Source organism: Toxorhynchites rutilus, chromosome 2 (genome assembly GCF_029784135.1).
Source record: "Toxorhynchites rutilus septentrionalis strain SRP chromosome 2, ASM2978413v1, whole genome shotgun sequence".
Classification (NCBI taxonomy): Eukaryota; Metazoa; Arthropoda; class Insecta; order Diptera; family Culicidae; genus Toxorhynchites; species Toxorhynchites rutilus.
This window is the reverse complement of record NC_073745.1, coordinates 331,746,620-331,758,710: the sequence shown is the minus strand read 5'-3', so window position 1 is coordinate 331,758,710 and position 12,091 is coordinate 331,746,620. Positions and strand designations below refer to the sequence as shown.

At 38.3% G+C, this 12,091-nt stretch overlaps 1 protein-coding gene across 1 annotated transcript in view; it reads left to right on the top strand.

Annotated features, from left to right (window-relative positions):
* The window catches only part of LOC129770635 (calcium uniporter protein, mitochondrial), a 480,509-nt gene that overhangs the window by 114,192 nt on the left and 354,226 nt on the right, over positions 1-12,091 (top strand). The window contains exon 2 of the mRNA XM_055773593.1: positions 8,838-8,922. Within this exon, the coding sequence (XP_055629568.1) occupies positions 8,838-8,922 (85 nt within the window). The remainder of the gene's footprint in view (positions 1-8,837; positions 8,923-12,091) is intronic.

Here is a 12,091-nt window from a genome sequence, read left to right as displayed (position 1 = left end):
AAAATTATGGAAAGTGGCTCGAAACATGAGAAATCGCTCTTCAACGAATGAAAGTGAAGAATATTCACATCGATGGATTTTTAATTTTGCACGGAAGGTTTGTCCTGATTCCGCTCCTGTGCAAAAAATTGTTCGAGGTATACCACAAGATAGGTACGATCTTGATTCCGAGTTTTCGATGGTAGAATTCTCTCTTGCTCTGCTCTCATGTAACAATTCTGCTCCGGGATCGGATAGAATTAAGTTCAACTTGCTGAAAAACCTCCCTGATGTGGCGAAACATCGCTTGTTGAATTTATTCAATCGGTTTCTGGAGAATAATATTGTTCCAGATGATTGGAGACAAGTACGAGTTATAGCTATTCAAAAACCCGGAAAACCCGCGTCCGACTTCAATTCGTACCGCCCAATAGCAATGCTGTCTTGTATACGGAAATTGTTGGAGAAAATGATCTTGTTTCGCCTTGATCGATGGGTTGAAACGAATGGCCTACTCTCAGATACACAATATAGGTTCCGCAGGGGCAAGGGGACGAATGATTGTCTTGCGTTGCTTTCTTCAGAAATTCAAATGGCTTACGCCGGAAACAAACAAATGGCTTCAGTATTCTTGGACATAAAGGGGGCCTTTGATTCAGTTTCAATAGAGGTCCTGTCAGACAAATTACACTCTCGGGGTCTGCCGCCTCTATTGAATAATATATAACTTGCTTTGTGAGAAACATTTGAACTTTTCTCACGGAGATTCGGCAGTAAGTCGGGTCTCTTACATGGGCCTCCCCCAGGGCTCATGTTTAAGCCCCCTTTTGTACAACTTCTATGTAAGCGACATCGACAATTGCCTTACACAAAATTGCAGCCTAAGACAACTTGCAGATGATGGAGTGGTGTCTGTCGTAGGACCAAACGAATCCGACCTGCAAGGACCCTTACAAGATACTTTGAACAATTTTTCAACCTGGGCCATTGGGCTAGGGATCGAATTCTCCACGGAGAAAACAGAGATGGTGGTTTTTTCTAGGAAGCATAGACCAGCAAAACCAAAGCTTCAACTTTTGGGTAAACCGATCACTCATGCTATGTCATTCAAGTATCTTGGGGTTTGGTTCGACTCCAAATGTACTTGGGGGGCCCATATTAGGTATCTGAGTAAAAAATGCCAACAAAGAATAAACTTTCTCCGTACAATTACCGGCACCTGGTGGGGAGCCCACCCAGAAGATCTTATAATGTTGTATCGAACAACTATTCTCTCAGTGATGGAGTATGGCAGTTTCTGTTTTCAATCAGCTGCCAAAACACACCTCATTAAACTCGAGCGAATTCAGTATCTTTGTCTCCGTATCGCGTTGGGATGTATGCCCTCAACGCATACCATGAGTCTCGAGGTTTTGGCAGGCCTACTCCCACTAAAAGATCGCTTCAATTTATTATCTCTTCGGTTCTTCATCCGGTGTAAGGTCATGAACCCATTGGTGATCGGAAATTTTGAGCAGCTGATCAAGCTAAATTTTCACTCCGGATTCATGAGTTCATATCATGAATTCATCTCCATGCAGGTTGATCCTTCTTCGTATATTCCCAACCGTGTTTGTTTCCCTGACTACATCAATTCCTCTGTGCATTTTGATCTGTCCATGAAGCAAGATATCCATGGATATTCAGATTACCAACGATCGAGGATCGCTCCAACGATCTTCGATGAAAAGTATGGGGGTATCAATTGCGATAATATGTACTTTACTGATGGGTCCACTATAAACGAGTCCACAGGATTTGGAGTGTTCAACGAATTTTTTAGCCCCTCACACAGTCTTCAGAATCCTTGCTCAGTGTATATTGCTGAATTGGCAGTAATTCATTGGGCGCTGGACAGCGTCGCCTCACGACCTGTTGAACACTATTACATTGTAACGGATAGTCTTAGCTCTGTCGAAGCTATCCGTTCAGTGAGGCCGGAAAAGCACTCGCCGTACTTCCTTGAGAGAATACGAGAAATTTTGAGTGCTTTATCCAGACGCTGTTATGTCATTACCTTTATCTGGGTCCCTTCACATTGCTCCATTCCGGGTAATGAGAGGGCTGACTCATTAGCAAAGGTAGGTGCAATTGAAGGCGATATTTATCAGCGTCAAATCGCCTTCAATGAATTTTATTCTTTAGTCCGCAAAAATACCATCGCTAACTGGCAACGCAAGTGGAATGAAGATGAATTGGGCCGGTGGTTTCACTCGATTATCCCAAAGGTTAGCCTTAAACCGTGGTTCAAAAGTCTGGACTTGAGTCGGGACTTTATTCGCACCTTCTCCCGACTCATGTCCAATCACTGTTCGTTAGATGCACTACTCTTCCGTTTCAATCTTGCCAGCAGCAATCTCTGCGTTTGTGGCCAAGGTTATCACGACATCGAGCACATTGTTTGGTCGTGCGAGGTGTATCTGGTCGCCAGATCGAATTTAAAAAACTCCCTTCGGGCCCGAGGAAGACAGCCCAATGTGCCGGTGAGAGATGTGTTGGCTCGGTTAGACCTTGATTACATGTCCCATATATATGTTTTCCTTTAAGCTATAGATCTTCGTGTGTGATTGCCCCTACATCCTTATACCCTCCTTTCCTTCCTTTGCGGGTAATTCGTCCCCTTGCTATAAATAGTAGATTAAGTTGAAATGTAAATACACTATAGATATACGAATAGATTTATAAATTGAGTGTTCATCAACATTGTTACAATTTCCTTATATCCCATCCTTCTCCTAAAAATATGTCACCCTTCTAAACTCGAGTACACCGCGAGTAATCGGTTTTCCACCTTACTAACCATAGATGTAAGAAAATTGTTTATATATATATAGTTTTAAAATTATATTTAATAATTCGGCTCCTTTAAACTTAAGTAACTGAGCCTGTAAAAATAAACGAATTAAAAAAAAAAAAAAGATATCAATAAAGTGTGTTCGACAAAGTTTTAGATAATTTTAAAATATGAACTTTTGTCGAAGACTTCAACTTTCTATCTTTTATAATTTCTTGAATATACGGCATTGTTGCCTGATGACTATTGAAAAACTAATGTTTCTAGCTAATGGAAATGTAAAGTGAAACCTTAGTAGTAGCTTTTCAAAGGAATAAAAAGTTAGAAAAACTCTTTTCCTATAGAGGTGCCCTTCTTTCGATGTTTAGATGAATTGTTGGTTATAGTATGAGCTGTTCAGATGATTTTTTTTATAATTAAAAAAACTTTTTCGAGAAAAATGAATTTTATTTTTTTATACTTTTCTCCAGCGTAATTTAAAAAAAAGTTATTTCAAATGAAAATTTCAGCAATTTCCTATATTTCTTTGGCCACTATATTTGGTCTTTGGACACAATTTTAAAGTTTTTTGATTTTTTTTTGTAACAGTTTAAGGAAGAAAATTTGGCCCTTTTTAAAAAGTCACCTAGATTTAACAAGAAGATTTCAAGTATGGAAAGATGCTTTAATGGCCAATGTTTTTACACCCACAAAATTTCATTGCAATCTGAGATGGTGTTTCCAACCATTTCCTCATTTATTAAAACACACTTTCGGTGAATATCATAACTAGAAAATTTATTCAACATCATATTAAAACTATACATATAATGCTATAGAATAACTATACATATTATTTTCTGGCTTTTCCTAACAATGTGAAAATTTGTGGAGTTTCCTTCGATTTCGAATATCTTTTAGCAGCTATTTGTTCATCATTAATAGGTACAAAACAATGAAATTTCAGGGTTCCTGAAATTGTTTTTGCGTTGTTTAATATTTTTTCGAGTTTCTCCGACATTTTTTTATATTCTTCAGTCGTTATGTAACTGAAATTTAGTTTAGTTATTCCTTTATCTGCTTGTTGTTCTGCCCATTCGTAGAGCTCTTGTGGAGTTTTAATAGTATTTCTGTATTCTTGAGCAAGACTTGCCCTCTTTGCCATTCGTTTAAGTGTTCCACCAATAGCATCACAAGGCCCTTTACCATGCGATGTCGCGAAAAAGTGCCGTTCAACTTCTAAATTATACTCTGATTTAAACCTACACAGACTGGCAATTTTTTGTTTGTTTTTACAATGACCAGCTGCTCCATCTTTTTTTTAATTTAAATCGTTTATTTTTACAGGCTCAGTTACATAGGTTTGAAGGAGCCGAACTCCTTACTGTATTGTTACTAGTATATATACATTTTTCCTTAATTCTAATGTTAATAATATAGGAAACCGATTACTCGCGGTCGACTCGAGTTTAGAAGGGTGACATATTTTCTTCAGGAAAAGGAGGGGATATGAGGATATATTGACAATGATCACACTCACACACTCAATCACACTCATCACACTCAATTCTTAAACCTATCTTATATCTAATATGTATTTACATTTCATCTTATTCTTATGAAGGGATCCGATTTCTCACAAAGGAAAAGGGGCTGCTCCATCTGACATAAATGTAATTTTTGTGAAATCAGTAAACTGTTTCATAAATCCTATTAATCTTGAAATGAACAACTGAACTGCTATTGAATCGTGGGCTAGTACCTCTGATATAATAATGAAACTAATATTTTCTAATTCTGTACTACTTCTGTAGTATACTTCAAACGGGTGAATTGTTGCTTGCGAATTATTCCAGTGATAACCCTGAGCAGCGTTTTGGATTATAAATGAATAGTTTTCTGAAAAGTCGCAAATTGCAAGTAATTCACCATGCTTTAAAGATTGTTTTTTGTTTCTTAGAAAGGATGACTGTTATTTACAAATAAAATCATGAGTGATCAACATATCAATTTTATCAACAAAATATGAAACAAACTCATCTACCGGCTTCATAATATTTTCTAAATTACAACGATCAGTTGTCAACCATTGTTGAAAAACAATGTGTTCTATCTCGTTTTTCTCTAATAGCATTTCAAGTTCCTCCTTACTTCTTCCTTTAATGCACATTCCTTACAAGCACGAAAAAAAACATTCTATCATTCTTAAAGATGTATTACAAAGCAATTTACTAGTGATTTCTTCTTGGAATACGATTCTTAAACTTTTAGCCATTCATTTCACATTTTCATGGATTATGCATGCACGCAGTGCACCCGTGGCCGAGTGGTTAGCGTCTCACATTATCATGCCGGGTGTTCGGGTTCGATTCCCGTTCTGGCCGGGGGATTTTTCGTCAAAGAAATTTCCTTCGACTTGCACTGTGGTCATGCGTATTCAAGAGCTTGCCCCTCGGAATACATTCAAGGCGTGTTATTTGGCTTAAGAAATCTCGACCAAGTATTAATAAATGACGCTAGTTAATGCATACGTTGAGACGGCAAAAGTTCCACAAGGGAACGCCATTCAAGAAGAAGCATGCTTAACGCCATTCAAGAAGAAGCATGCACATACATTATGAATTCCTGTACTATCAAGTAGCCTACAATGTTTCGATCTTAGCATGGTAAACGAGGTGAAACCGATGTTCAAATTTTGATTCCGTTTTTCGAAAATGATAAATGCCTCTTTAAGAGACATCATCAAAAGACGCTTTTGAACTCTTTCTTTTTGGCCATTTTTGAGTTCAGAAACGTAGTCATTCATTCCTGGCATAGGTTTGCTTGTATCATCACTGTCGTAGAAATTTGTTACAAAGGCTTTTTCGGGTTCGCTGATTCCATGACCACTTCTGGTCTTGGTGGTACAAAGGATTCCCTGCTCATAAACTATTTTTTTCATTTGTTTAACCATGTATTCCGGTACATCAAACATCAATATCGTGAGTTCAAACAAAATTAGGATTCGTTGTTTTTGACGTGGGACTACGTCTAACCGGAATATATGGAGGGTAAAATGAAAACCTAAACACAGAACATGCAGGAAAAAATGAAAGATTTCGAATGCTTATAGTTCGAACATTTCGTACTGGATAGGAGAGATGTTTGCATCACTTGATAAGGAATATTTCTACGCATCTATCGCAACTAACAAAATGTTGTTTTTCGTTAGATAAACAATTGAATAACTGTAAAATATTAGACGTTATCTAAACGCCCTAACTGCATCGTTTTGATTGGCCCGATCTACGGTTTCCCTAACACAGCCATCAAAACCAAGCAGCCTTGGGGAAATCGGCATTGCAAATACATGAAAGTAGGGGGACTTTTGTTCTCATCGAAAAATGTTCCCTAACACAGACTTTAAAACCAAGCAGCGAAATCGGCATTGCAAACACACGAAAGAGCCTAGAGGCGAGTGAACTGAAAAGTTTAAACTCTCTTAAAGCCAAAAAGAAGAAAAAGAACACACGAAAGTAGGGGGAGCTTTTGAAAATTTTTAAATATTTTTTTATGAAAATTGGAACGATTTTCTATAATTTCTTCTTTGACCAAAATATTGTAAGTCTTATAGTTTTTAAGATACAAATTTTTGAAAAAAAAATAATTAAAAAAAAACTTTGGCCCTTTTTAAAAAGTAGTCTAATTATTTTTGGAATATTTCAAGTATGCAAAATTGCTTAAATGACCAATATGTTTACACCCAAAACGTTTCACTGCAATCTGAAATGGTACTGCCAATGACCAGTTGAGTTGGCGTGAAATCCGTCAATACTTAGTTGAGATTTCCTAAGCTAGATAACACGCCATGAATGTATTCCGAGGGGCAAGCTCTTAAATACGCGTGACCACAGTGCAAGTCGAAGGAAATTTCTTGGACGAAAAATCCCCCGGCTAGAACGGGAATCGAACCCGAACACCCTGCATGATAATGTGAGACGCTGACCACTCGGCCACGGGTGCACAATAATACTATAATAATACTTGGGAATGTTCAATTTACAAGACAAATATTAGATGTGCAACGTAAGAAGTTGGTCAGATTAGTGATTTACGTAGAATTTAAAGAAATGGCGAAAGGTATTCTATTGACGGAAGAGGAGCGGTAAGTAATAAAGATATTCAGTGAACAAAAGTTTTCTAATCGCTCGATCGTAACAAAAATTGGCCTATCTGAGAAACTGGTATGGAATTTCTTTAAATAGTGCCAGAAATATGGGATATAACGACCAACAAATGGGAACACCAAAGTTACTTTGCGTCTTAAAGGTCGAATAAGACACGAAACCAGGAAACGATGTCCTGCTCATACATTAATGCAGAATCGGTTGTTCCAGTAACGAAGAGGCATATTGCGCGCATCTTGAATGAGTCACCAAACATCATGTGGGAGAAACCTTATGGGAAGCCGAAACTGACCGCCACCCATAAGCAGACCAATTCTCATTTTCGCCCGTCAATACATGGAATGGAAACTAGATTATTTTCAGACACAATTATCGTTCAAGATTTTTCAACCACTTGCTAATAACATGTATCTCCGTTACATGAAATAAATTTTTGATACAGAAAATATGAGAGAATAAAGACAGACCCCTCTCCTCTTCTCTCCTTAGAAAGGGGGTGGAGTATCTAACCACCATAGAATCATTTATTGCGCCCTAAAACCTCCATATACCTAATTTGGTTTCTTTTGCTTGATTAATTTTCGAGTAATGCAGAAATTTGTGTTTCATTTGTATGGCAGCACCCCTTAAGAGAGGAGGAGGAGTGTCTAACCACCACAGAAACATTTATTGTACCCTAAAACCTTCAGATGCCTAATTGGGTTTCATTTGCTTGATTAATTCTCGAGCAATGCAGAAATTTGTGTTTCATTTGTATGGCAACCCTCCCCTAAGAGCGGAGGGAGGAGTATCTAACCACCATAGAATCATTTATTGCACCATAAAACCTCCAAATGCCTAATTTGGTTGCATTTGCTTGATTATTTCTCGAGTAATTCGAAAATTTGTGTTTCATTTGTATGGCAGCCCTCCCCTAAGAGAGGGAGGAGTAGTATCTAACCACCCTAAAACCATTTATTGCACCCTAAAACCTTCACATGCCAAATTTGGTTTCATTTGCTTGATTAATTCTCGAGTAATGCAGAAATTTGTGTTTCATTTGTATGGCAGCCCCCCCTTAGAGAGGGGGAGGAGTCTCAAACTATCATGAAAACCTTCGCAGACCCCAAAAACCCCTACACACCAATTTTCATGTCGATCGGTTCAGTAGCTTCCGAGTCCATAAGAATCAGACAGACAAACAGATAGAAATCCATTTTTATATATATAGATTTTGATGATTTCTTATACCATTTCGAAACGTTTATCGTAATGTTCAGCGACAGTATGCACTTTATTTCGTTTAGTAGGAAATTACGAACATGATTTTCATTATATAAAATTTTGTTCAAAGTTTCCATAAGCTAAATAAATAATTCTCTTAGACAACGCATTTGACTATAAATCAATTAATTTACCTCACAATCACTATAAGTTGAACATTTTCAACGTTTGCTCATCACTCAAATGTAACAATTTGTACTTTATGACAAGAGCAAGTTAAGTAAAACAACTCTGAGTGCGCCCTGGCATTGCTTCCGTTCAGTCATAGCGGGCCAAAAACGACGAGGGGGAAAAATCGATTCGGCAAAAGTATGTTCTCATCACAATACATAGAGGAACAATTTTTGGGCGTCGCTAGTCTCAGTTCGTGGAGACAGCGGAAGACATGGAGGCACCAGCACCAGATTCAATCTTCGGCATCCGCTTTTCCCAGTGAATATCTGCAAGAGAGCAAAAAAACAAACCAGCAGACTTTGGGAAAAACAAACAGGCCCATGTCTATTTGGAGAGGCACGATGAACCGATATAACTAAATGACTCATATTTTCCGGAATAAAAGGAACAACTCCTTAGTAACCTAGTGTTTTCTCTTTCGTTTTTTTTTTCTCACATTTCAGAATCCCTGGTTTCGAATAGCGAAAGGATATTGCACCTCGAGCAGCACAGATGATAGAAATAGTTCCACCAGTAATGTCAGTGAAGGTGAGTTCCCCAAAGCACCGAAGCTCCGAAGCGATGTGGCTCCGAAAGATCACTAAATTGGATTAAATAAGTTAAGATTTAAAATTCACTAACGTTGAGTGCCATCCATTTCGGTATCGAGACTCCGGCTCCAGAGATAAACATCCTGCATCTGGCCATCTGCGAAGGGAGGACCTGCTTCATAAATTATTACCCCATGCTCAAACACAAAATTTTCCAAACCCGGGGTATTCAGAGCAGTACTCATTCGTTCGCTCGTTCCCGGTCGCTTCATTTTGTGTGCCACGCGGCGAGCCATCCGTCCTCCGGTCGCATCCAGTCGATGCAACTGCAGCTGAACAGTGGCAAACGGTGGAGGTTCTCTTTGAAGAAAAAAAAAACAGTATAAAATAAAGCATACCCAATGTCGAACAAACAGGCGGAAACAGTTGTGCAAAATTTATGATCCGTCAAATACGCCAATTCGGTGTCTGGTTTTAAACTGGGGAATTGCCACTCGCAAACGCAAACGAATAGAGTCAATTTGGCCAATCCGGTGGTGGGTTTCATAATGCAATTATGATGACCCGTAATGTGTTACGTGCGACGATGGAGCTGTTTATGTTTGGATGCAAATTCAAAATGTATTCGAATACCATGGAAAATACAATTAACACGATGTCGGTCATATTATATTTTGGGTGTGTGTGTCTGTAAATATGTGTCGGTGTGTTCCAGACACCAAAGCCAATTTTCTCTAGCATCTGAACTCGAACGCGGTGTGGTTTGTATAACTTTAATTATACAGATATATGGAAGTGACAATCATATTAACGGAACAAGGAAAATAAGATGCTTTGATGAAGAAACAAAAACGGCAATTGAACGAATGTAAATGTAAAGATGGCTGATGTTGTAAAAAAATAAATGCATGTATTTATTGCTTTCTTCACTCTAACTCTCCAGATACACTCTAACTCTTCAAATACAGGGCGGACTCGATTATATGTGATTCGATTATATACAATTTTGGACTTGATTATATACAGTTTGAAAAAAATATTTTTTTTAAATTTCAAAAATGACTTGTTTCAAGAAAAAATTTAACCTTTGAACGTTAAAGTGGAATTTAAGTGGATATTATATGGGTACAAATGATGATTTTTGAAGATTTTGCTTGAATTTTCATCAGGAATTGTTCATATCGATATTGCAACGAAATTAAGAAAGATAGAAGTTGGATGTCAAAGAACAAATTATAGAGTGCTTTTAGAGCTTTAACTTGATTGATAAAAACATTCAAGTTTTATATGAACTTTTGGGATAAAATAAATCATTACACATTAAAAATTACTAACTTCGAAATTTTCACTACCAAAAAGTTATTTAAATCCAATAATTTATATGTTCCACTACTGTATCCTGTACTAAATTTTCTCATCTTTCAAATGGAAGCAACAGAATCGGCTTACGTAGCGTACTTTTTAGTGTAGAGCCAGTTTGAGGCGACCGAGTCCGAAACAAAATAAAAGTTCTATAACTCTGTCATTCTTGGAATTCGAACATATGCTAAGAAGGATTTTTTTCATCAAATATGATCATCTATCACCTTTTAAGAAATTTTTTTTCATGTGAGAAAGGTATTTTTTGACTTTGAGGAGATGAAACAAAAATGAAATTCTTTTTTATTTCCAATAAGAGAAAAATATATGCATAAAAAACGACAACAAATTTTTTTTGACTCAATTATATACAGGATTCGATTATATACAGTGAAAAGAAATCAAAAACTGTATATTCAATCTTCGCCTCAACGAAGTTATTGTTGGAAACTGGTTTTTGGGCATTACAGTTGAACGTGGCATGAAGATGGGTAATTATGGTGTTCTGTATCATAGCCCCAGCCAGGGACGGAAAAATCGCTCACCGCTCAGAACGCTGCTGACCATCCTTCAGCAAAAATCATTAACTACCCGCACTCACATGAGCGAATCACAAAGGCGCTTCCCCTCGGTAGCGATCGCCCTGCTTACGAGCGGGTAGAAAAAGAGAATGGCAAAATTCATGAACGTTAGCAAACGATCTACCAGCCGAAGCAACGAGTTTCTGATCGCCGCCGAACGTAGATCGCTGATGATCATGATCGGTCGTAAAAACGATCGTTTCGGTCGTTACCGCTCGAAAAATCCGAGCGAACTATAAATATGACGGTTACCGGGCAGTATGAGTTGAATCGAAATTTGCTCTTGCAGTATGGTTGGAAGATTATCGTGCATAGGAAGCGTATAGCATTCGTTGTCTTTCCTCCCTCGTCGTCACACATATGGACGCGTGTTTATTTTCTGGGGGGACGAATCGAGCCGTAAATGCGTGACATTTTTCTCGTTCAAGTTGAATAGAAATTTGATGAAATAGGCATTTAAATATGAGTTGGTGAGTTGGTGAATTGAGTTAGCCAGTGGTGCGTTCCGTACACGAAAGCGAAAACGCGCCCCGAATGCGTGCACCGGACCACATACGTGAATAAGTGGAGTGCACAAGCAAATCTCAGTCAACGAGAGGAGAAATTATTCCACAGCGAGCGCTGTAATCTTTTGTTCGTGCATCGGCATTGATTGCCCGTTCGACACCAATACACTGACGATAGTGTGGAGAGCGTGGTCAGCGGAAGCAGTCATTGAATCATACGCACTGTGTGCAAATTTAGGTATAGTCATAAAAAAATAATTATAAGATATAGTGTTTTTTTTGTTTTTTTCATTTTTTTTATTTCATTATTGTTTTCTATATATTATATACAAAAATCATAATTAGAATTAAAGTTCCACGTAATGGCAGAGGGTGGTGGGGAGTCTTCTTATATGGAGATCTCCGACATGGAAACAAGTGACTCCCCCTTATGTATGAAAAAGGAAACAGGAAGAGCACTCAAACGCGATAACTCTTCCGGGGACGAGTCAACTCACCCTACTAAGCCCCTCTCGAAAAAACTCGCAAGTCTCCCTCCCCAACTTTCCGATTCTCCCACTCTCCCTCCTCAGCCCTCCAATACTCCCACTCTCCCTCCCCCTTCCTCGGTTTCGCTTCCTCCTTCTGATATTACCGTTACAACTCAATCCTCGTCCTCGTCTTCTCCCTCTGTTGTCTCCGCTCCACGTATCAGAGTCTATCCAGAAGATGCACCTGGAAC